Below are 23,994 nucleotides of genomic sequence, written 5' to 3' on the forward strand. Positions count from 1 at the left end.
ACATAATGTACTTCTTACATTAGGTACATAATTATCATACAGTATCCTTCTGTGTGAAGATATGAAATATGTTAGAGGGCTGTTATTATCCACATGTTGGCAAAAGAGGTTGCTATGTTCTCAAAAATTCTGAAATTCTAGATACCTCCTTGAAATGCTCTATTCTGCTTTTTTGTCTTGGTGTGTATTTCCAGTGCAACTGGATTTTTAATGCTGAGTAAAAATGTAGTCTAATACGAACCCAGAGACTACTTAATAAATGGCGTGTTTGTGTAGAATATAATAACAAGTTCAGCAGTCCTTGTAGTTGATCAAAAGCTTAATGAAGTTGAAGATTAGCTGTGTCAACTAGTCCAGGAATAAATAAATACACTGACTCTCTTTCAAATATATACATTAAACCTGATTTTATTTTATTTTATGCTTTTCAAAAGAGATAAGTGGACTAAGATGTCTTGAAAATGATGCCAATGAAATTATCTTCAAATACCCAACTTGATAGAAAATGGAAGCTAAAAGTCATTGACTCAAATTCCCAATTACATTCCCTGGGAGCAGATGGGTGCAGTGAGACCCAATGATTGTATTTAAAATGCTTTCATACACCTTTTATCTGTTTCCCAACATGTTGATTCTACCTTAATGCTCTAACAAGACAACAGATTTATTACAATTAACCAACTGATATGCTATATCCATTTCCAATTATTTATATCATGTTACCTGAGGATAATCAACTAGAGTGACTTTATGTATTCCAACCCAGTGCCTTTCTATTACCACTCCAAACCTCTACAAAAAAAAAAGACCCAAAATATAATGACTTTAAATAACAGCTGCATCCTCAGAAATCTGATTTCTACAGCCCAGTGTTCAGTATTTGCATGCTTATGTTTACAACAGCCCTATGGAAATTTTCAAATGAAAAGGAATTTGCTGGCTAAGTTTAACTATAAATCTACCTTTCCCATATTATAATCTGATTAGTTATTCTGTTTCTCTGGCATGCATGGGAGTTAACATAGATAAAAATTAACATAGGTTAAAGCAAAAAAAATAAACATTCCGTTAATCATTATTAAATCAATAATAACAATTTAATAAATAGATAAACATTCTACTTTCAGAAGTGGCAGAGAGAATTTTGCTTCTATTATATCTCTGTAAAAAAAAAAAAAAAAGGAGAATCCTTGCCTGAAAAAAAAAGGAGAATCATGTGCTTTTTAAAAAGATTGTATGTTTTTATGTCAATACTAACTGAAATGCATGAAAACTGTTGTTTTTACAGAATGTTCAGATTTTTGCCAACATTATTTGGAAGTCACATTTCCAGGAGATATTGAAGCTGTATTTGTTACAAGAAAGCATGTGTGACCATTCACGAAAAAAACACATTAAGAGAAAATAGTAAAATTCAGAGAGATAGCTTCTGAGAGATGTCTAAGAATAATGGCTCTCATGTGCAAGGATACAGATATATACTTACTCCCCATCTTCAGGGAGGAAGCTAGGTAAGTGGTGAAACAGAGATGCAGGTATCTCTATTTCTTTCTCTCCCACACCCCAATCCTTTTGTTTTGCTTCCAGGGTTATCAATGGGGCTCAGTACCTGCACTCTGAATCTACTGCTCCTGCAGAATTTTTTTTCTTTCATTTTTTTTATTGGATAGAACAGAGGGTGGAGGAAGAGATACAAAGGGCAAGAGAAAGATAAACATCTGCAGACCTGCTTCACTGCTTGTGGAGCGACCTTCTCCAGCAGGTGGGGAGCTGGGGGCTCGAACCCAGATTCTTGTGCCAGTTCTTCTGCTTTGGACTATGTGCTCTTAACCCAGTGCAGTACTGCATAGCCGCCACCCCCCAGTCCCATCTGTGCTTCTCTTTCCATCTCTATCACCCTTCTTAATTTCCCTCTGTCCTATTAAAAAATTAAAAACGAAAAAAAAATGACTACTCCTGTTATAGTCATCTCTTGAAGAGACATAAAATCAGACTTAGATTAGCATCCCATATAGAAGAAAGAGCCTACTTCTGATGTGCCTTCTTTCTTAATATGTCAAATATTCTTGGGTACTCAAGTTCACGTAAGAATTTGAGCTTAGAATGTTCACATATTTCCGGTTAAAAATATACCCATTGAGAAACTGCTATCTGTGAACAAATGTTACAGGGTATTTAACATTATTCATTTAGTCTTTTGTTTGTAAACAGTGACTGGGAAGTCCTTAACTTCTTAAATACACATTTCTATTTATTATTATCTAAGCCCCATGGAAAAAGGGACAATTAAAATTTTAATATGGTTTGAAATCTCCTTGCGCTTGAAGCCTTTATTCTATCAGGTCTGCTGTTTTTGTTTGATACCGATTTTGTGATTAGATAAGGAAGCTATCAGGGGAGGGGATGGGATATGGAGCTCTAGTTGGTGGGAATTGTACCCCTGTTATCCTATTGTCTTGTCAGTGTTTACATTTTATAAATAAATTAAGAAAAAATTCCAAAAAAAAAAAATTCACAGCAAACCATAACAAAAGGACTTTTCAAAGTTAACCCAATTAACAAATAATGTGATGATAACATTAACTATCGATTGTCTTTTTGAACCCTAAGAGAGCAGGAACCTCACATCTCCACTATAGAGCCCCTACTTCCCCCAGTCCTGGAACCCTTGGATAAGGCCCACTTTTCCATATGCATCTCCGAATCCAAACCAAATAATATTGCATCCGCTGATCACAACCTAACCAACGCAACGATTGCCACCTCAACATGCTTCACCTCAGACTGTGTCCAGAGACTTCACGTGTGGAATGACATCCCTTCAGCTTCATTACTCGGGTGAGACCTTTCATTTTATAGTACACTCTAATTTCATCTCAGGTGGTTCACTTTCTAACAAAGTCCCATAACCTAGATATACACCAGTTTCTGTGAGAGAGAGCTTATGTTCACACGTATCCATAAACTACTGCAAAATATATACCTGAAAGCAGAAGTACACTAGAGTTTGCAGTGAGTACCTCCCTAACACTTCCTCTCCACGATTCCAAGCTTGGGATCCATGATTGCTCAACAAATTGTTTGGCTTCGTATGTTAACTCTCTTTTCAATCACCAGGTTCCAGATGCCACCAGGATGCTGGCCAGGCTTCCCTGGATTGAAGACCCCACCAATGTGTCCTGGAGCTCAGCTTCCCCAGAGACACACCTTACTAGGGAAAGAGAGAGGCAGACTGGGAGTATGGACCGACCAGTCAACGCCCATGTTCAGCAGGGAAGCAATTACAGAAGCCAGACCTTCTACCTTCTGCAACCCTCAAGGACCCTGGGTCCATGCTCCCAGAGGACTAGAGAATGGGAAAGCTATCATGGGAGGGGATGGGTTATGGAGATTGGGTGGTGGGAATTGTGTGGAGTTGTACCTCTCCTACCTTATGTTTTTGTTCATTAATCCTTTCTTAAATAAAAAATTTAAAAAAAAGAATTTAAAATTCAGATAAATAAAATCAAATCTTAGAAAGGATTAAAAGTAGGTATTTCAACTAATAACTCTCTAAAATCATTTTGTTATCTATTAATTGAATTAATGCTCATGTATTGAGAAGTCTAAGGTTGTGGGTGTGTTTTGAAATAGCAACACAGAAATGGGCAACTTGCTGTTTGCGTGAATGCATAGCATATGCTTTGCCAATATATGCATGAGAATTTCATTCCACCTACACAAGGTAAGTATCAAAATTTAAAAAAATTCTATACTTTCAATATTTTATAAATCAAAATAATGAGTGACAAAGATAAAAGATATTCTCTTACCAACAACTTATCTCTCTGTATTGTGTGTATATAAAAATATATGTAAATGTATATGTATATATTTATATAAAACCCAGTGGTACTTTAAAAGTTTGACCAGCTGATTATCTATGAACTGGAAATGCTGTAAAAAAACTGCAGAAACTTTTCCACTGCAGTTATTTAAAATATACTAATTTTAACATTATCAAAATGTCACTTTTAAATAGCTTATGTAGCATTAGGTCATTATTTCAACATATTTATATCTTTCTATAAATTATATCATTGGTATTTATTTAATTATTTCCAGGTTGAATCCATTTCCATGTCTGATCAGTGATCAGAGAAATTACAAAAAAATGTATTTTTGTGTCTACTATGTGTTATAATTCATGTAAACCAGCTGTAGTGATAGATAAGAATTTCTGATCTCTGTCCTAAACAGTCTGTTAGCCAGAGCGCTTTGTTACAAATTCACTTTACTAATATAACTAATAATACTGATTCCAAGAGTTGAAACTGTTCAAATGTAATATGGATTATAATTTGTGTTTAGATCAATTATACTTTTGTAAAGAATAAAGCATATACAGCACAACTAAAAAAGAAAATGAATAAAACTGGCAGTATGCTAAATCATCCAGTCTCAATATTTCCATTATGACTCTGTAAAATTCTCAATTCATTAAGTGGCTTGAGGATCAAACATAAGGTAAAATGTATTTCCACTAATATCAGCTAATTAGATACTACGCTATAGTTCAAAAGAATTCATCCATTTTTTTTTAACCTTTTGGTCATTGTATAAGTCCTGCTTTGTCAATACTGCTAAGTGACCTTACTACCATTTACTTCAAACTTAATCAGGCAACAGAAGAGTATGATGGAAAACATTATCTGCTCCTTTGCTGAGATATTGCATGTCATCTTTTTGCCTAAAGCAGAACTTAATGACTGACTTGTGGATCTTTATTTCTTGAGATGTGCAATGGAAATACTGACATAACCTTTAACCAGAGCAAACAGAGCCACTCTAATAAGAAGGTAACACCAACCCTAAAATTGCACTAGGAACAGAAAGATCCTAGCAGGAATTAATCTGCCATTTTCACACATCTGCCCAAGGGAGGTATTGTAATTGCAAAAATTTACTCTAAGACTGCTGAGACTCATAGTAATTATGTTTCTTTTTTCTTTCTTTCTTTTTTTTAATAGAAATAGCCACAGGTGGTAACAAATTGGGTTTTGAGATGTGGAACTGGGCATGCATTCTAACCCAAATTACTATGTAATTGTCTTGATTATAAAAAGTCCTGTAACCTCTATTGCTCAAAATCAGAAGAAAATATACTAATGTATTTAAATGTATTGCTTGTTTGTAGTTTCTTTCCACTTAGGCATATTGCTTCATCTGTTGGTACTGCCACATCTGACATCAGGACCACATGGAAGGATAGGTTTTTGCCAATAACCCTTAAAAATTCCTGTTGAGTATGATTTAGAAGGGCAGATTTCTTATTTCCTGCCTAATTTTCATTTCAGGATAAATAGTAGCTTTCCTAGAAGATCAGTATCTAGAAATTCAGCTAGTAATCACTGAATATCAGAAAACACTAACAATGCAAGGCTATAGACTTTTTTTTTGAAATCTATATTGAATGTTTCTACTTTTCCTTGTGAAATACATGTATACTCTATAATATAAATGTGCTTACTAATTGTAGATCTTAACTCTGTACATAGGTGGACGCCGTAGTACCTATATATTTTCACTGTTTTCTAAAAATTGTCATCACACTCCATATATACGCATCAAGGAAAAAAAATCAATACATAGAGCTGGGGAGATAATATAATGATTATGCAGAAGACTTGCATGCCTGAAGCTCTGAATTCCCAGATTCAAGTCTTGGTACCACCATAAACCAGAACCGAGCACTGTTCTGGTAAAAATTAATAAATTGATAAGTAAATGAATCTTTAAGAAATATAAACAGTATTTTCTGATACAATGAACCGAGATTACATATTGGCTTAAAACAAAGCAAAGCAAAATTCATTCATGTAATATGAATTCAATCCGAATACAATAAAAACAAAACAATCAAGCATTTTTGCCTTGAAACTACATGAAATCAAATTAGCATATAGTCTTTTAAAATACATATTTTTAACAAGAGAGAAAGGGAAAGAGAGAGAGAGAGAGAACACAATGCCATGCCAGCACAGGTGATGCTGGAGACTGACACCTCATACATGCAAGTTTTGATTCTACCTGCTGAACCTTCTTCCAGGCCACCTTATGCAATTTTTTCATTCTAGCTAGTGATGATGATAGTGAAAGATAAATAGGATATTTTCTTTTTTATTTTGCATTAAGTAAGTTGTTTCATTATCATTCTTAGTACGATAAGCTGGTTTGGAAAAAAATGCTCAAAGTCACTGATTATCAGAGAAATGCATATAAAGACAAGAATGGGATACCACCTTACACCTGTGAGAATCTATGCATCAGGAAGGACAGAAACAACAAGTGATGGTGAGGATGTGAGGAAAGAGAAAACTTATACAAGGCTGTAGCAAATTCAGATGACCACAATCCCTGTAGAAGATAATGTGGAGATACCTCACAACATAAGAAATGGACATATCCTAAGGCCTGGCAATCCCTTTCCTAACAATCTACCCAGTGAAAACAAAGACCCCTATGCAAAGAATTCTTTGTACTCCTTTGTTCATAACAGTGCTGTCTGTAGTAATTCAAACAAGGAAGTCATTCAGATACCCAACAACAGATGAGTGCTTAAGAAATTTGCGGTAAGTATACATAGTGGAATAATATGCCTTATCTTGGATAGAACTCAAAGGAATCATGTTAATGTGATCAACCAGAGAGAAGAATGAACATTAGATAATCTCACTTAAAGGTGGGCCTAAAAAACAAGGAGGGAACAGTAAAACACAAGGTGAAGCTTGTATTGCATGTCCTTTGTTACAGCAATGCCAAGGATACATAGGGTGGGGAGGGAGGGGGCTGAGAGGGCATTGTAGCCCCAAAGCACAACTGGGAGGAGGACTTAAGTTGGTGTTGGGAGTTGTGTGCAGACACTGATCATCAAAGAATGAGAAATAGTACAAAGTAACAACAACTAGCCTGTAAACCTTAATAAATCATAAAAGAAACAAATTATGAAATAAAGGAATAATTGCAAAACAAAACCTTGTGCCTAGAAAAAGGCATTGCAAACAAATTCACCAATATTTAGATGATAATATTTTCTGTTTTCTATTTTTGCTGACAGAACTATGGAAATAAATAAAGTTAATTTAAGAACTATTACTTCTGTATGGCTACTATTTGCATATTCAGCAGTTAGCAGGTTTAAAATGAAAATACTCCAGATTGAAGTAATTTTATTTTCCAGATTACTAGATAATAATATTTTTCTAGAAAAATTTGCTAAGGTTTTAAACATGTTTTCCCTCAATTGTTCTAATTTTACTGTAATATCACCTCTCAAAACAGGTGTTTAAAAAATCACTTTACATCTGGATTAGATAATTCATTTTATAGTAATAGTCATTTCTTTTATATATACCATTTCTGCATACTCAATAGATCTTACTTTGTGAAACAATAAAATTTTATCAATATCCAGCCACAAAGGAATCTCAGTATATTCTGATAAAATATCTTATGCAAAAATTAAAATGAAGTTACTAGTAAAATCATTTGTATTGTGTCCTATGAAAATAATGGGAAAACTATAGGTGAAAAGTAAAAATTATAGTTTTAAATATCAAACTTGTTGCTAGTGTTTGTGCTGCAAAGAAATTTATATATATATATTATTGTTGTAGTTATTATTATTGTTGCTACTGTTATTGCTGTCGTTGTTGGATAGGACAGAGAGAAATGGAGAGAGGAGGGGAAGACATAGAAGGGAAGAGAAAAATAGACACTGCAGACCTGCTTCATCACCTGTGAAGCAACTCCCCTGCAGGTGGGGAGCTGAGTGCTAGAACCGGGACCGTTACCATGGTCCTTGCACTTTGTGCCACGTGCTCTTAACCCGCTGCGCTACCAACTGAATCCCGCAAATAAATTTTTTAAAACTATTATAGAAATAAAGTCTTCATAAAAATAAAATACTTTTATCCTCACAAACATTTCTATCAACAATTTTAAATACATCTGCAGGGAGTCGGGCTGTAGTGCAGCGGGTTAAGCGCAGGTGGCGCAAAGCACAAGGACCGGCATAAGGATCCCGGTTCGAACCCCGGCTCCCCACCTGCAGGGGAGTCGCTTCACAGGCGGTGACGCAGGTCTGCAGATGTCTATCTTTCTCTCCTCCTCTCTGTCTTCCCCTCCTCTCTCCATTTCTCTCTGTCCTATCCAACAACTACAACAACAATAATAACTACAACAATAAAAAAAAAAACAACAAGGGCAACAAAAAGGAATAAATGAATAAAATAAATAAAATTTATAAATACATCTGCATTCCCATTTTGAATTACTGGTATTCAGGATATATATATTTATGTTAATTTTTGAGTTTTATGAAATTAGAGAATATAAAAATCCTGCTGTAAGTGTAATCCAAAAACTACTTAGCAGTGACTTTTAAGAATTCAGAAAGAAATTCTATAATCATCCCACTTATCACATTTACATTATTTTTTAACTTAAGTTGAAAAAATACATCTAATGGCAATAGTTATTAGGGGAAAAAAACTAGTTACATTTTATCAGAACTATTATTTTTTTTTAAAAAACATACACTAAACCTGTCAAAATAGCTCACTTGGATAGTGAGCAGCTTTGACATGTGCACAACCCAGATTCCAGTCAGGCCCCCACAGCACTAAAGGATGCTTTGGTGCTATAGTCACAGTCTCCCCCGACTCCCTTTTTTCTACGCATCTCTGTCATGCTCTTTTCATCTAAAACTGTTAGCACAGAGCGGTGAAGCCTGGGAAATGACTAGTTTTTTATTTGTTTATTTTTCAATATGGGGGAATGATGGTTTAGAGTATAGTTGTTGACATATGAGTACAATTACTCATCTCCATGGCAGGTCTTGGCAAACCATTTCCAAGCCCAACTTAGGTCCTTTCCCTACATCTTACATCCTGAGGCCCTCTTCACACCTTCCTAGAATCTGAGACCCATCCACTTGGTTGAAATAGAATTTTAATGATTTGATTTTGAATTCCACCAGGCTATTTTTACCTGATGAAGAGAACAAACAAAGCATCATTCTTTAAATGGTCCCTTTAATGTGTTTCACTAATTAAAAATGAATCAAAATGTTACAAGTTTAAATGACAATAAATAAATTGTGTTTATACATGGTGCATTCTAATAGAAGCTTACAAAATTATGTTTATCTTTACCTTTCCTGGTTTCATTCAACACAGATATGGTTTATGATTATGTCACTGTGTAGAAATGAAGAAAATATACAGGTCTTTTAATATTTCTAGATGACTGAAATAAAATGCATTTCTAATAGTATTAAATTATTTTAATATATTCCATTCTTCTAATCATACCAGTTTCTCTATGTAGATTAGCTATATCTAAAGTCTCATTTATCCAACCTGTATTTATTCTTTGATCACAAAGCTTGTTAACTTAAATGATCTTTTATTGTTATGATTCATTTTCCTATAATTATGCTGTTTAACTGCTTTATTTTTGAATAAATATATGCAAACGCGCCAATCATATTCAGCACAGTGATGCTAGATGTTCAATGAACTGTAAGAGCCATTTCACTACAATAAACTGCCTGGAAGAGACCCAGGGCAAGGCCTACAAATATCAGTAATGAGAGTGTCACTAGGACCGGAACAGAAAAACAGAAGTGTGTCATATGTCTATCAATAGGTTGTCTCAAACACTATCTGAAACCTATTTCACAGTTTCACTGGACACACTTGATGTATACAGGTGAAGTAAAAACCGCCACCCACACAGCCACAATTTTCTATCTACATTTTGTTAAGATGAGTCCTTTTTTTAAAGAAAAAATCATTACTTTAAAAATATGAGGCATTTGTTTTTCTTTAAAAATATTCAACGTGCTTAAGCAGTAGCACAAAAGCACAAGCAAACTTCTGCTTAGTCACAGTACAGAATATTCATTGTCATTAAGGAATTCTTTATTATAGGTAATTTCAAGAGACCAAAGGATAGCAATATATCAGTGTCAAAGCTAGTGGTAAGAGCTATGACTAACTGTAAAATACCATGTGCCTATGAAGGAAATTCATGTCATTGTCTCCTTTACTAAAATAGTTTGACAATGGATTAGTGTAGGTCTGATGAACTTTAAAAGTGTTTCACAGGTGGGTGGCACAAGTCACACTGTCTTCAAATTGATAGGCAAAATGAATTTTATGTTATTCTCAAACAAATATACAGTCATTGGTTGAAGGAATTCAATACAAAAGAGGAAGAAAATTCCCTTAATGACTTTACTAAAATATGACTTTAAGATAATGCCTTCTGGGATTTATTAAACAGAAGCATCACTATAGGGAATACTTTCTGGAGCAATGACTAATATCATAATTAGCAGGTGCATTTGTAAGAATGTACCCACTATTGAGTGTATTGCAATAGTCTAAGCATTAGGGATTTAAGTTTCACTTCCTCGCTGGCACAAGCCCAATTCTGTGCCTTGATCTTCCTCCTGCTGTTGTTACATCATCAGAATCATAGCATATCCTCACAATGCTTCCAGTCTTCCCATCCCCATCTACCATGAGGATCAGAAACTTGAGAAGAAGCACAGGGACCCGCGTAGGATCCCCACCTGCAGGGGGGTCACTTCACAGGCAGTGAAGCAGGTCTGTAGGTGTCTATCTTTCTCTCCCCCTCTCTGTCTTCCCCTCCTCTCTCCATTTCTCTCTGTCCTATCCAACAATGAACAACATCAACAATGGCAATAATAATAACCACAAAGAGGCTACAACAACAAGGGCAACAAAAAGGGGAAAAAATGGACTCCAGGAGCGGTGGATTCAGAATGGTGCAGGCACCCAGCCCAGCAATAACCCTGGAGGAAAAAAAAAAAAGAAGAAACTTGAGAAGGACTATTTTTTCTTAGTCTACATAAACTCAAACTTTTTGCTAATTAAAGCTTAGTTGTTTCTTAGCTTCTGCTATGATTTAGTATGACAGGCTCTACGTAAAAAATTCATGATATCTGGATATTTAAAGCAAAAAAAAATTACCCATTTACTGTATTAAAAAAAAGTAAACTTTCAAACGCAAACAAAAATAAGTACTATATTTGAACCAAAACAGCATAAAAATAAGCTAGTATTTTATGCTTGTGTGAGTATTTATAGATCTTACATTAAAAATACATTTATGCACATCTTTTAATTTTGCCAAGAAGTTTTATTCACATTTTCATAAATATATTCAATCTACCTTTACTGCCATAAATGCTTATATACTTTTATTAATTAAAAAAAACAAAATATCTTTAAATATACAACTTTTCTTTATATAGACATCTTTCATTGCATTGCATTACATAAGTAGTGATCACGGTGAAAAATTTGAAGCCTGACAATAGTATTTAGACATGGTGAAGTATAAATATTGTACTTATAAGCAGTATTTGGTAGCTGTAGGAATGTCTTGAAATATGTGTATTTAAAATATGTGTATTTCTTAGTCTTTTAATAAATATTGTTAGTAAAAATAATATTTCAATATATGTAAAGCAAAAAAATTGCCCTTTTACCATATTTAAAAAATAAACTTCAAAACTCATACTTATAATAACTGTATTTGAACCAAAAAAACATAAAAATGAGCTAATACTTATGCTTATTTGAAAAATGATTTATTTAACCTTATATAAGCCTGTATCTATACATGATAACATCATGAGAAACATGTAATATTTTATAGAGGTAAAGTTCTGAAAAAAAATTGGGTGGGGTGGCTTGAACAACATACAAGTAATAGAAAATTATTTAGAATATCCATAATTTTTTTCTTACAAAATATGCTCAAGCTATTAAGATAGGAATTTTAGGGCATAGTTGTCTATATTCAATATTATGATTACATATTGTTTTAAATAGCATTAAGATACCAAAAAAAGAAAATTCCAATATCCTGCATGCAGTCTAACGTATGATTACATAATATTTATACTAGTTTACAACTCAAGTAAACTCTAGAATTTGCTCACTGAACTCAAAATTAGAGAACCCACAAACTAAATTTAAAAATTACCATTTTCTTAAAATTTTAAGACTGGATGAGTGATAACCTTACTGTAAAGATAATAAAATAAATTATAGTATGCATTTTGGAAACTGCATTGAAAACTAAAGACTAGTAGATAAAGAAGCAACTACCTTAAAGAAGACGATCATTGTTTAGTTCCTATAGGTTATAGTTATACTTTTTGAGTTTCTATCACTTGTAAATTAGAGACATGCACATAGGTTTACATTGAAGCTATGATTTTATGGACACGGAATTAAGAATAAAAGTAACAAATACATTCAGATGGTAATTTGGATTGCATACTGTTTTCCAAAGAAACTCAAATGACTAAACCTCAATGACTAATGATTTCTGAATTAAGTCTAGTTGTGCTTTATTTGTACTTTTCATGTCTGGCAAACCAGAAGAAATATTATAATGACTGCATACTCATGTTAATGCAAAGTAGAAATGTATCCATCTATATTGTAAATATATATATATGTATATATTTAAATGAAGTGGACAGATAGTTGTGGAGAAATGCAGGAAGGAAAGACTCCCTTCCTATTCAGTCCACCAAAATTCCCATAAAAAGAGATGGAAACTAAACAAATTCATGTACCTAATCAAACTTTGCTGTCTTAGGATAAAATTTCAGGGAAACATCTTCCAAAGTATAAATGCAAAAAAGAAATGTTTCACATATTTGTATTTGATACTGAAATCACCAACATATTATAGTGTGAACTTTGGATGATCATAATTTTAGGAACTCACCTGAGTCCGTATAGTCAAAAATTGATTATATTAGAGAAGTGGTAATAATGTAGAATCCAAATGATGTACTTATTATTTTTATTATTTTTACTTTAACCTTTTCACTCTATGAAACTGACTTCACTCTCTATTCTAAGGTACTTTAGTCCTCTCTGCCTCAATCTTATTTTTATATATTTGGATTACAGTAAGTATTTACCATGTATTTAACTTCTTTTTATTGAAAAGGCCATGCACACATATAGAAAGGTTATTCTCTTAAAGCCAAAAGTCAACCCTAGAGTAAATCTTTTGAAATTGAACTGTAAAATACTGTGTGTATAGATGCTTTCATTTAAAAAAAATATTTTAGTAGCTCTTATTCTGTTGGCTCAATAATATTTTCTTCTGTGAGAGCATATTAAAATGATTTGTGGTACTACAGAAAATTTTGAAAACACAGATGTTCAAACAAAACTATAAATTCTTCCACCAGTGAGAAGTTCCCAGTCTCCTCCCTTCTTCTCTGTGAGGCCTTCGTTGAAAACACCTGTTGAGAAGTTACCCTGAAACTTAACAAATAGTTCTTGATAAGCCAAGATTAGCAGTTAACTCCTGACAATCAGCAATGACATCTGATTTAAAATTATATACTAATGTTTGTAATTATTCACATGGAAATTGCTTCTGGATGAATACTTCATTAAATTTACAGAACAATGTATTTGCATTACCTACACAAAGTCTGTGATCTTAACTTCCAAAATCAATTTTAAGCTTAAAGGAAAAGGCCTAAATTGGGGGTGAGAGTGTTTTGCAGACACCTATCATGGAGAGATGAGAATTGTTCCTATGTGTCAACAACTGTACTGTAAACCATTATTCCCCCCCCATAAAAATGACTTGGAAAAAAATGAATAAATATTTCAACATAATTGTATTATGATTCATATTAATGGTGATAAATTAATAATTCCTTTACTGTTTAATCACTTCACTGACTTTTTAATTTATTTGGGGAAGAAAAGAATAAAGTCTAAAGAATAATTTTGTAAAAAAATCTGAAAATTTCTTTTCACAATAAACTTGAATATTTCTATACTATTTTACATGGTATCTTTCTTATTTATCTTTACTTATATGAATTGTTCTACATCCAATTCAATAAACATATCCTTATGTTAAGAACCTATATATATAACTTAACATTTTATACTTTATGACTCACACAAAACCTTTTGATACCAATAAAGAAATTTTAATTGGAGCAGTAACAGAAGTCAGGTGAATGCTGAAGTTCCTAAATTTCATATTACCACTTTTCCCAGTGTATCTCAAAACAACTGAGAAATTCTTTTCATTGCACCATGAAAAATTTGCACTGTGAACCTTGTAAAGAGCACTCAAAATGCAGTAAAAGACAGATAAACCAAACCTAGCAGCAGCTGGTAGGAATGCATTTTGTGAATTAAAATTCTGTCTTCAGAAACGCATGTGAGATTAACTGTGCATTTCTTCATTAGACTGTACTAAATATGCACACTGATAAGGACACTTCAAATAAGATTCAGAGATACCTAGGCACTTTTATTATGTCACTTCACAGAGTGTAGAATACTAGTTTAAAAAAGAAGGAAAAATGAAAAGTCACTGTTAATATTATCGGTTCTCCCTTTTAGGATGGCAAAATCCCAATATAGAAAAGAGACGTTGTTTTCATAATTTACATGAATGACAGCAATTTCCAAGGCAAGGAAATTACCACTTGGGAAAATACCAAAGAACCTAAACCTATAGCTTCTGTGTACTTATGGCATGGATTAAAGTTCTGTTGGGTGTTTAAGTTTTCCATTTCTCTCTCTCTCTCTCTCTCTCTCTCGTGAGAGAGAGAGAGATATATATATATATAAATATATATATATTTATAAATTTATATATATATATTTTATTTATATTTATAAATAAATATTTATATTTATAAATTTATATATATATATATAAATATATATATATATTTATAAATATATATCAACAAAACTCCCTCTTAATTGATTTTGTAAATGCTAGTTTTAAATAATCACAGAAAGGCTTTCATAGAAACTACAGTTCTTTCAAGGAGAGGATTTCTTGCTTATTATCACATAGACTTCAAAAATTATGACTACTGGTAAGGAGAAAACACTGTAAAAACTGTGATTTAATACTACAATGGGCACTACAGTATTCATCAGAATCAAGTACAAAAGTCTGTTTTACAAGAATGTTATAAGAGTATGCATTGTTAAGTATTTGGTACGTTGTTACACTTATCATTTAGGAAAGATAAAATCATACAAATTTACCACTTCATTTTAATAATAAAAACATTACTGAACCACATGTTATTAACAATGATTTGCTTTCAAAGCATGCAGTTAGAGACTAATTATTTTCATTTGACCCAACCTAATCTTCCTACCAAAATGTCACTTTTTGTTGAACTCAGTTTTCAATTTCAAGAAGTGCTCATCCAGAGTAATTTATAGCAATGTTTTCATAATAGGCACATTTTAAGGTTTTGTTTTGTTTTTTTTGTGACACAGTGCAGTAGTGAATAAAAGTATCTAAGCATTGACTTGACATAGTACAGCTATTAGCTGTTGTTAGGCTCTGTTTTATTAATAGCGGTAAATCATGCTTTGAGAGAACACACAGGATGCCAACTAAAAAGCTTCTTGAGATTCTTTTTTTGGCATATCACGTGTCTTTAGTACAATTGTGACTTCCATTTCAACAGCACAAAATAAAGCTGTCACCCTCTGGTGTACTCTGCTCATTCCCTAATGACTTTAAGAAACAGATCTGGAGCACCACAGAACAACAACAAATATGGAATTTCCACAAATATTCACTAATGATTACCCAGAGCCTAAGTCTAAAGTTTTCAGAGTTTGAGAACATAAGTCATATTCCACAGATTAAGCTACACCAATGTATAATGTTGCAGTTTCAGCTAAAGAATAAATTAGTTAAATTCCAGAAATCACTTTTTTGTTCGTTTGTTTTGTTTTTCCAGAGCACTGCTCAGCTCTGGATTATGGTGGTGTGGGGGAGTGAACCTGGGACTTTGGAGCCTCAGGCAGGAGAATCTCTCTGCATAACCATTATGCTACCTACCCCCTACTTAAAAAAAAAACAACCAAAACTTTATTTTGGGGGGAGGGGGTGAAAACTTAGGCAGAACTGATACAGGTTCTGAAATTCTGGTTGGTTCTCATGCTGTTGTTCTTCAATAAGTTAGTTCTAATATTTTTGTCATTCTTGGCATCACTTTTTTTAAATGGAATTAAAAAAAACTTAAAAGTGAGTTGACTAAAAAAAAAACAACAGCTTACCTACTCTGGTATTTCTTTGTTATAAAAAATGCAAACCAGCAAATCAAAATAAAGTAAAATGCATAGTGAACACTGCTAACATTTTAAAGCTATGAAAATAAAATTTAAGAGTGCAATACAAGCAAGACATCTACTTGTAAATTTTAGGCTATTTACATGGGAAGAGTTATGTAGAGAGTATGGAGTGGCATGCAATGGCAAAAAGCAGTCAACCCCTTTTCACTTCAAAACTCCCCCCTCTCACTACTGACACAGTGGCTTGCCCTGTTCAGAAGAGTGCAGGACAGTTCCAAAACCAGCAAGAAAGTTAAGTTTCGGTTAAGCTAAAAGTCTCCTACCTGGATTATGGACATCCGAGTGGCCGGGGTCTCACTGGCATTAGTCCCTTGTCCAGTGAAGCTGGTGTGGCAGCCCGCGTGCCCCTGCGGGACAGTCAGGTTGTTGGAGGCCGGTTTGAGGTACATCACCTCCGACCGCGGCGAACTCAGGGGCAGGCGGGTCTGGTAGTCGAAGTACATGGGGGAGGTGGCCAGGGAAGGGCTGCTCACCACGTTCATGACGTTCATGGCGTTCCTCTCCTCCACTTCGCTCTGCACTAGCATAATATCATTTTTATTGATCTTCTTTTTCTTGCCCTTGCCCCCGCCCAGCTGGGGGTGGCTGTACTCGGCTATGCGGCAGTTGTAAGTGCGGATTTCCTTGTTCTCACGCTTGCATTTCACCGCGATGGTGATCATAGCGGCCAGGAGGATAATGGAGATGGTGCTCAGAGTCACTATGAGCGGCAGCGACATGTCCCAGTGGTGCTGCTCGCCATTCACCCGGGGGACCCCCTCGGGCAAGGAGCCGCTGACGGAGCGGATGATGAGCTTGGCCACTGCCGACAGGGTTGGCTTGCCATGGTCAGTCACCTTCACCACGAGCTCCGCCACCGGCGTCACGTCTTCCCAGAAGGGGTGGACTGTGCGGATCTCGCCGCTGGACGGGTCGATTTCAAACAGGTGGTCGTCATTGCCATCTACGATTTCGTAGGTGAGGCGCCCGCTCTCGCCAAAATCACTGTCCAGGGCGCGCACGGTGCTCACCAGGTAGCCCAGCCCCGCGTTGCGTGGCACCTGCAGCTCGGCCGTGTCGTTCTGCAGCGTGGGCAGCACGATCACCGGAGCGTTGTCATTCACGTCTAAGACTGTCACTCTCACCGTGGCGTTGCTCTCCAAGTGCGCGGGCGCCCCGGAGTCCTTCGCCAGCACCTTGAATTCAAAAGCCTTAGTCTGCTCATAGTTAAAGGAGCGCAGGGCGTAGATAGCCCCATTGGTGGGGTTCACAGACACGTAGGTGTAGATGGACACATCGCCGATGTGCGAGGGCAGGATGGAGTAGGACACGGTGCCATTCTGGCCCAGGTCAGGGTCCTGGGCGAGCACGGAGCCCAGATACTCTCCCGGGATGTTGTTCTCGTGCACCTGCAGCACGTACAGCGCCTTGGTGAACCGCGGCGGGTTGTCGTTTTCGTCCAGAATCTTGACGGCGAAAGACTTGGTGGAGTTGAGCGGGGGCGAACCCCCGTCCCGCGCCACGATCGTCACGTTGTACTCGTCCTGCGTCTCGCGGTCCAGCGGGCGGTCGGTCACCACCGTGTAGAAGTTGTCGTAGTTCTCCTCCAGCTTGAAGGGCACGGGACCCCCGGGCCCGCCCAGGCCCCCGCCGCCGCTGCTGCCGCCGGTGCCCCCTCCGCCCAGGACCCGGCATTGCAACTGTCCGTTCTTGCCAGAGTCACGGTCTGTGACCCGGACCAAGGCTATGACGGTGCCAGGAGGGGCGGCCTCGCTCAGCGCCCCCTGGCGCACGGAGACAAAACCGATGGACGGCGCGTTGTCGTTGCGGTCGATGAGCTTGACTGTGACCTTGCAGTGGGCCGGGATGGGGTTGGGCCCCAAGTCTCTGGCCTGCACGTCTATCTCCAGCATCCCGTTTTCTTCGTAGTCCAGGTTACCCTTGACACGGATCAGGCCGGTCTTGGGATCGATGGAGAAGAGCTCCCGCACGCGGTCTGGCACGTAGCTGCTGAAGGAATAGATCACTTCGCCATTAGGACCCTCGTCGGCATCGGTGGCGTTCAAATCGATGACTATGGTGCCCAGAGGGGCGTTCTCGGGGAGTTCCACCAGGTAAGAGGGATCCTCGAAGACCGGGCTGTTGTCGTTGGAGTCGATCACCTTGACGTTGATCTGCACGGTGGCGGAGCGCGGAGGCTCCCCGCCATCCAGGGCGGTCAGCACGAGCGTGTGGTGGTTCTGCTGCTCGCGGTCCAGCGCCTTCTGGATGACCAGCTCCGGGAACTTGGTGCCGTCGCCCCGGGACTTGACGTCCAGGGCGAAAAGGCCGTGGTCGTCGCGGGTGAGCAGATAGGTGCGGAGCCCGTTCTCCCCCGCGTCGGGGTCGTGGGCGCTGGTGAGAGGGAAGCGGGTGCCCGGGGCGGCGTTCTCCGAGATATCCATCTCGATCTGGTCCGAGGGGAAGGATGGAGCATTGTCGTTGATGTCCTGGATCTCCACCTTGATCATGCAGATCTCCTTGTCGTTGGCGAACACCTCGAGTGACAGCTGGCACTTGGCGTTGTGGCGGCACAGGGACTCGCGGTCGATGCGCTGCTTGGTGTAGAGGAGCCCGCTGTCCGCGTCCACGTCCAGCAGGTGCGGCGCGGAGTTCTCCAGCACCCGGTAGCTGCCTGACTTACTCCGCCCGCCGCCGCCACCGCCCCGCTCTGCGGGTGGAAGCCCGGGCTGCAGTCGAGCATCCTTGCCGATGTTGCCGATCACCGTGCCGGCCCCTTGTTCCTCCGGCACCGAATAGTTGAGGTTTTTGAGAGTCAGGGCAGGAGCCCAAAGGAGGAAACAGCAACAGATGGAAAGGTACATCCCAGCCCGGTGCGGTGGAAACAGAGGCAGCCGGACTGGAGAGGCGAGCCGGTGGGTGCGCGCCAGCCTGGGCCCCCGCGCAGAGCGGGCGAGCGAGCGAGCCAGCGAGCCACAAGTCTCCGGGTCCTTTCTGCCCTCGGCTCCCGCCCCGGGCTGCGGCACCCGGCGGTCTCGGCTGATTCCGCTCAAGTTCCCCCGAACCTGTTGATCTACAGCATCCGCACCGGGCGAGAGGCAGCGGCTCAGAGGAGCTGCAGGGGCCAAGGAGCCAGGTGGCCGCTCCTGCGGCGGGGGGGTGGGGTGGGGACTAGGGGCTGGGGTGGGGGGGTTGTCTCTCTCTCCCGCCCGGACTCCGGGCGACTCAAACTTGAGCGACGAGGCCGGCTATTCGATGGGAATGGCTTCGAGCAGGAATGGTAATGAGCTGAAGAATCCCGAGCTTTTCCTCGCTCCCGCTAGGGCGCCGCAAATCCACTCCCGCCGGCCGCCTCCTGAATACTCTTCACAGCCAGTGGGGGAGGGAGCTGGGAGGTGTGTCTCTAGGCAGATCTGAAAGTGAAATCCTTACTTGTTTCCTAGTCTCCAGGAATGAAATTGCTGAAGTGGGGGTGGGGGTGAGGGGCCGGGTAAGAAGCGACGGAGAGAGAGCCCCCCCCCCTCCGTAAGATGCCTGCGGGCTTCGCGGGCTGGTCTGTTTTCAGGCGGTGTTTTGCTGCATTTAGTAGAGATCTAATCTTACATTGCTGGTTGAAGCATTGGCGGCGGCGGACTGCATTTCCCAGCCAAGCGTATTTGCTCGCTCGCGCTCTCTCTCTCTCTCTCTCTCCCTCTCCCTCTCCCTCTCCTCCTTTCCGAGCAGTCAAAGGGAGGGGAGGAAATGCAGCGCACAGAACTAGTGTCCCGATTTGTAGTTTCCTCCCTCTAGCAGGCTCCTCCCTCTTCCTCGGAAAAAAAAAAAAAGCTCCCCCCCCCCCCCCCGAAGTCAGGAGAGTCACAGCCTGATGAGCGTTTGCGGTGTGAATCTGTTGGGAAGGGAGGGGGGAGATATATAGATATTTCTCCGCCTCGGTCGGTAGAGCGCACACTCTGTGATTTCCTTAGAGCAAAAGCCAGAAGCCGCTAACATCCCATTCCCATGATCTCCCCGCGAGCAAGGACTTCTTCTCTCGATGCAGTTTAATCCCACTTTGCTTCTCTTGCTAGGCGAAAGCAAATCAACAGGCAACTCATGGTTGGATGTGCAGATTAGAAAGGGAGAGGGAGGAGGAGAAATAAAAAAAGGTGGGAGGGAGGGGGGATCCACCCTCCCAGTCCTAGCTCTCTTTCTCTCTCTCCCTGTCTCTCGCTAGAAGGGAAACAGTCTCTGCATTCACAGGGCTGGGCTGTCAAGTGCCTCTCTTTTCTTTCTATTCAGCATCTCTTTCCAATGGCCCTGCCTCCCAGTCCTCTTCATCTAGAAAGGAAAGCCTTGGCGTGGAATAAAGTGGTGAATATTTGAAGCGAATAAAGTGCGGATTTTTTTTCTTTCAATTTTTTTTTCTTTTTAAGTAGTAGTAGGAAAGGAGGAGTGGGCTTGAATGAAAGAATCACATCAAGGTTTGGCGTGATGCATTCTGCAGTCTCGCTCATACACAGTCTCTCTGGGCGACTCCGGGAGGGTGGTGGAGGTGGGGGTGGGTGGGTGGCTGAGGAGCTGCGGCCACGGCAGTTCAGCTACCTTCCAGGGGATGTTGGGCACCGGTGAAGATTATTTCGGGTTCTCGAGGCGCCTGGGCAAACGGGAATGACACATCCAGAAATGCAGGTGTTCTGATCTGCCCAATGAGTCAGAAGCAGCGGAACGAATCGTATCCACTGTCGCCTCAGGGTCCTCCCTTCACACACATTAGTTGCGGCTTCTTCTTAACGTTTTCTCTGACTCACGCTATAGAAATGCAAGCCAGATTCATGTTTTGGAGAACAAGAAAAAGCGAGAGAAAAGAGAGGGAGGAGGACAGAGGAGGGACGTGAAGCTGAATCCAGGAGCACTTTTACTCTACCTCTTTCTGCCGGGAGTCCGAGGCTCTGGAAAACAAGACGTCTGTTTTGTTAGATGTATTTATTTATCTTTAAAAAAAAAAGAAGAAGAAGCCACCTTTCCTCTGGGTTAGACGTGAGACACCCCCCAAAAATCTTTCAGAGTCTCAGGGGGGAAATCGGGATTCCAGTGACTGTTCATAGCTTAGTCCAGCAGCACAGCTCAGAGGTTTTCTCTCAATGTTCTTTATTCACAAAGTCCAGCACGGGTTTGCATAGTTAATTGAGCAGTCCGTTGTGTGGTGTGTGTGGGGGTCCTCCCCCCTTCCTTTTCTGTCACGGGTGGTCTCTTTCAATCTGGTGTCTGTCAGGTTCAGCTCACAGTCTGAGAAAGGCGTGTGGGTTTGAAGGCAAATAATTCCATCTCCACAAGCAAAGCACCGGAGGAAAGCAAGGGTGAAAATTCAATTCAACAGTTGGAGTAGCCTTTCCCCAACTGCCCTCCTCCGCTGCCGCATCCGCCCAGCTCCAAGCCCCAGCTTTCTCCCCAGCGCCTCTAGCTGACTATTCACCTCACGCCGCCGCTTAAACATTGATACTGATTCCCTGCCAGCCAATCCGCTGGAGGAACAAGGCTCCGCCCCTTAGGCCTCTGCCCAATGGGAGGCGGAGAACAGACTGGCGGGGGGCGGAGCCAGGAGCCCTGGAGCTTCAGAGTCATTGATTAGATCAGTTCGATGTGAGACCCGCAGGGCTAGCCGAGCCCAGAGCCTAGTTGCGGTCGTCGAGCCCAGGGTCTCGCCGCTGGGTCGCCTCTGTCTTTAACTACTGGGAAGAGCGAGCTTCTCCACCATCTTCTCGAAAAGGGAAAATTAAAAAAAAAAAAGTTTGAAGGAGATTCATTTATTTTTTTGGTCCTATGTACACAGGCACGGGAATCTCAGTGTGCTTGGAGAATAAGGGAGCTTCGGTTTTTCTGATGTATTTCTGCGTGCGCACGCTTACACACACACACACACACACACACACACACACACACACACACACACACACACACACACACACACGCTGTTAAGCATACACACATCCATGACAAGAGAGGCATAGATTTTCTGTCAACCCGTGGATCTGCCTGGAGGAGATGCAAAGGGATATGTGTGTGTGTGTCTGTGTGTGTGTGTGTGTGTGTGTGTGTGTGTGTGTGTGTGTGTAAGCGTGCGCGTGCGCGCAGACACTGTGTGTGTGTCCAAATGTTACGTGTATTTCAGTGAGTATGTGAATGAGAGTGCTTGCGCACCCGCATCTGCCGGCGCTGGTGCAAACACATTGCAGGCAACAGCAATCAATATGCAACTTTATCCCGAGAGAGAGAGAGAGAGAGAGAGAGAGAGAGAGAGAGAGAGAGAGAGAATCAGCTGTCCCCAGACACCCATGCAAGCAAAGTCACTTGATTATGAAAGTGTTTCAGAAGAAGAGGAGAAGCCCAGTCAAGAGAGGCCCACGTCTCCAGAGGGATAAGTGCCTCTCCTTTAAGGAATAAGGCTCACAATCAAGCCCAACCTGTGTTTACTGAAATTGAAATCTGGCAAAAAACAACACTAGGGTTCTATGCTTCTTAACCACCTTGTTCTCAACTAAGATCGAAAGTAAAAGTAAAATTGTCACCCAAATCTCTGCATCCTCCTCCAACAGACATAAATAGCTTTGATATTTTGTTCTTCTGGGTACTGTTATTGAATAGCACTTTGACTTTTATTTCCTGAAGACCAACTAGGTGTTCATAACCACATTTACCAAAGCTTCTAGGAATAGGAACTAAACTGTAATGCATAAAGGAAATCTGTGGGCTATATGTTTGATCACCACCACTGAAACCAACCAACACACACATACACACATACACATACATACACACACACACACACACACACACACACACACGCACGCACGCACATACATACACACACACACAAACACACAGTCAGCTACTATTTAAATTTAAATTTCTAATCTTGGATAATTTCTGACTTCTTTCCAAGTTGTTATAACAAACATTCACAAGGAAGAACTTGATTGGAAGTGATCCATCCATTTTGGGAAAGAGTTAAGAAGGAACAAGAAAATTGAAGTATTGAAATAGAAAAGGTGAGTGTTTTGATTGCTAGAGTATTGATTGCAATTCATAAATACTAAAGTTAAGTTGCCATTTATAAATTGTGAATGACTAATGTACAAGTCTGTAACATGAATCATTCAGGATTCAAAGAAAATCAAATCCAGACCAATTACAGGAGAGTTCTGATGATTGTTATTGAGATAATTGCTTAAAGATAAAGGAGCTATTTATTTCCCAGAGGATTCAATGAGATGACCTATAGTCTGAATTTGCTGTCTAATCTGGATTCAAACCTCTACATTCTTAAGAAAGTATCTTTCATAGTTTAAAAAATCAGAGTAATTCTTTTCAAATAAACCTCCAAATCCTAAAACATCTTTGAATAAACAGCATGTGACAAATGTGCTATTGCTAAAATAGAAAACTTAACCTTTGTAAAAGGCTGAGTTCTTTTGCAAAATGGGTGCCTAATTTCAATGCCTGGAAATCTCACCTTTCTAACACTTTAGGGCTAGTATCTCTGTCTCAGTGCAAGTACCTGGAAGCTGAAGCTCTGGCCTTTGACAGCAGTAACTAATATAAAGATTGTAACTCAGTTATTAATTATTGTTTTCATGTGACAAATATATGATTCTTTTGCATTGCAATAATTTAAGAAAATCTTAATAATATTTAGACGAGGTTTATGGTAAGGCAAAAGCAATCCAATGAAAATATTTAAATGAATGGTTAATCAATTATTCTTAACTAAATTGCTTTTTTATAACTATGG

At 39.4% G+C, this 23,994-nt stretch overlaps 1 protein-coding gene across 5 annotated transcripts in view; it reads right to left on the reverse strand.

Moving 5' to 3' along the window:
* The window catches only part of PCDH17 (protocadherin 17), a 114,008-nt gene extending 92,343 nt beyond the window's left edge, over nt 1-21,665 (reverse strand). For all 5 annotated transcript variants that reach the window (XM_060191427.1, XM_007536458.3, XM_060191428.1 and 2 more), the window contains exon 1: nt 16,511-21,665. In XM_060191427.1, coding sequence (XP_060047410.1) covers nt 16,511-19,090 — 2,580 coding nt within the window. In that variant the 5' untranslated portion in view covers nt 19,091-21,665. The remainder of the gene's footprint in view (nt 1-16,510) is intronic.
* Between the last annotated feature and the right edge of the window lie 2,329 nt (nt 21,666-23,994).

This window comes from Erinaceus europaeus, chromosome 5 (genome assembly GCF_950295315.1).
Source record: "Erinaceus europaeus chromosome 5, mEriEur2.1, whole genome shotgun sequence".
NCBI classification, from domain to species: Eukaryota; Metazoa; Chordata; class Mammalia; order Eulipotyphla; family Erinaceidae; genus Erinaceus; species Erinaceus europaeus.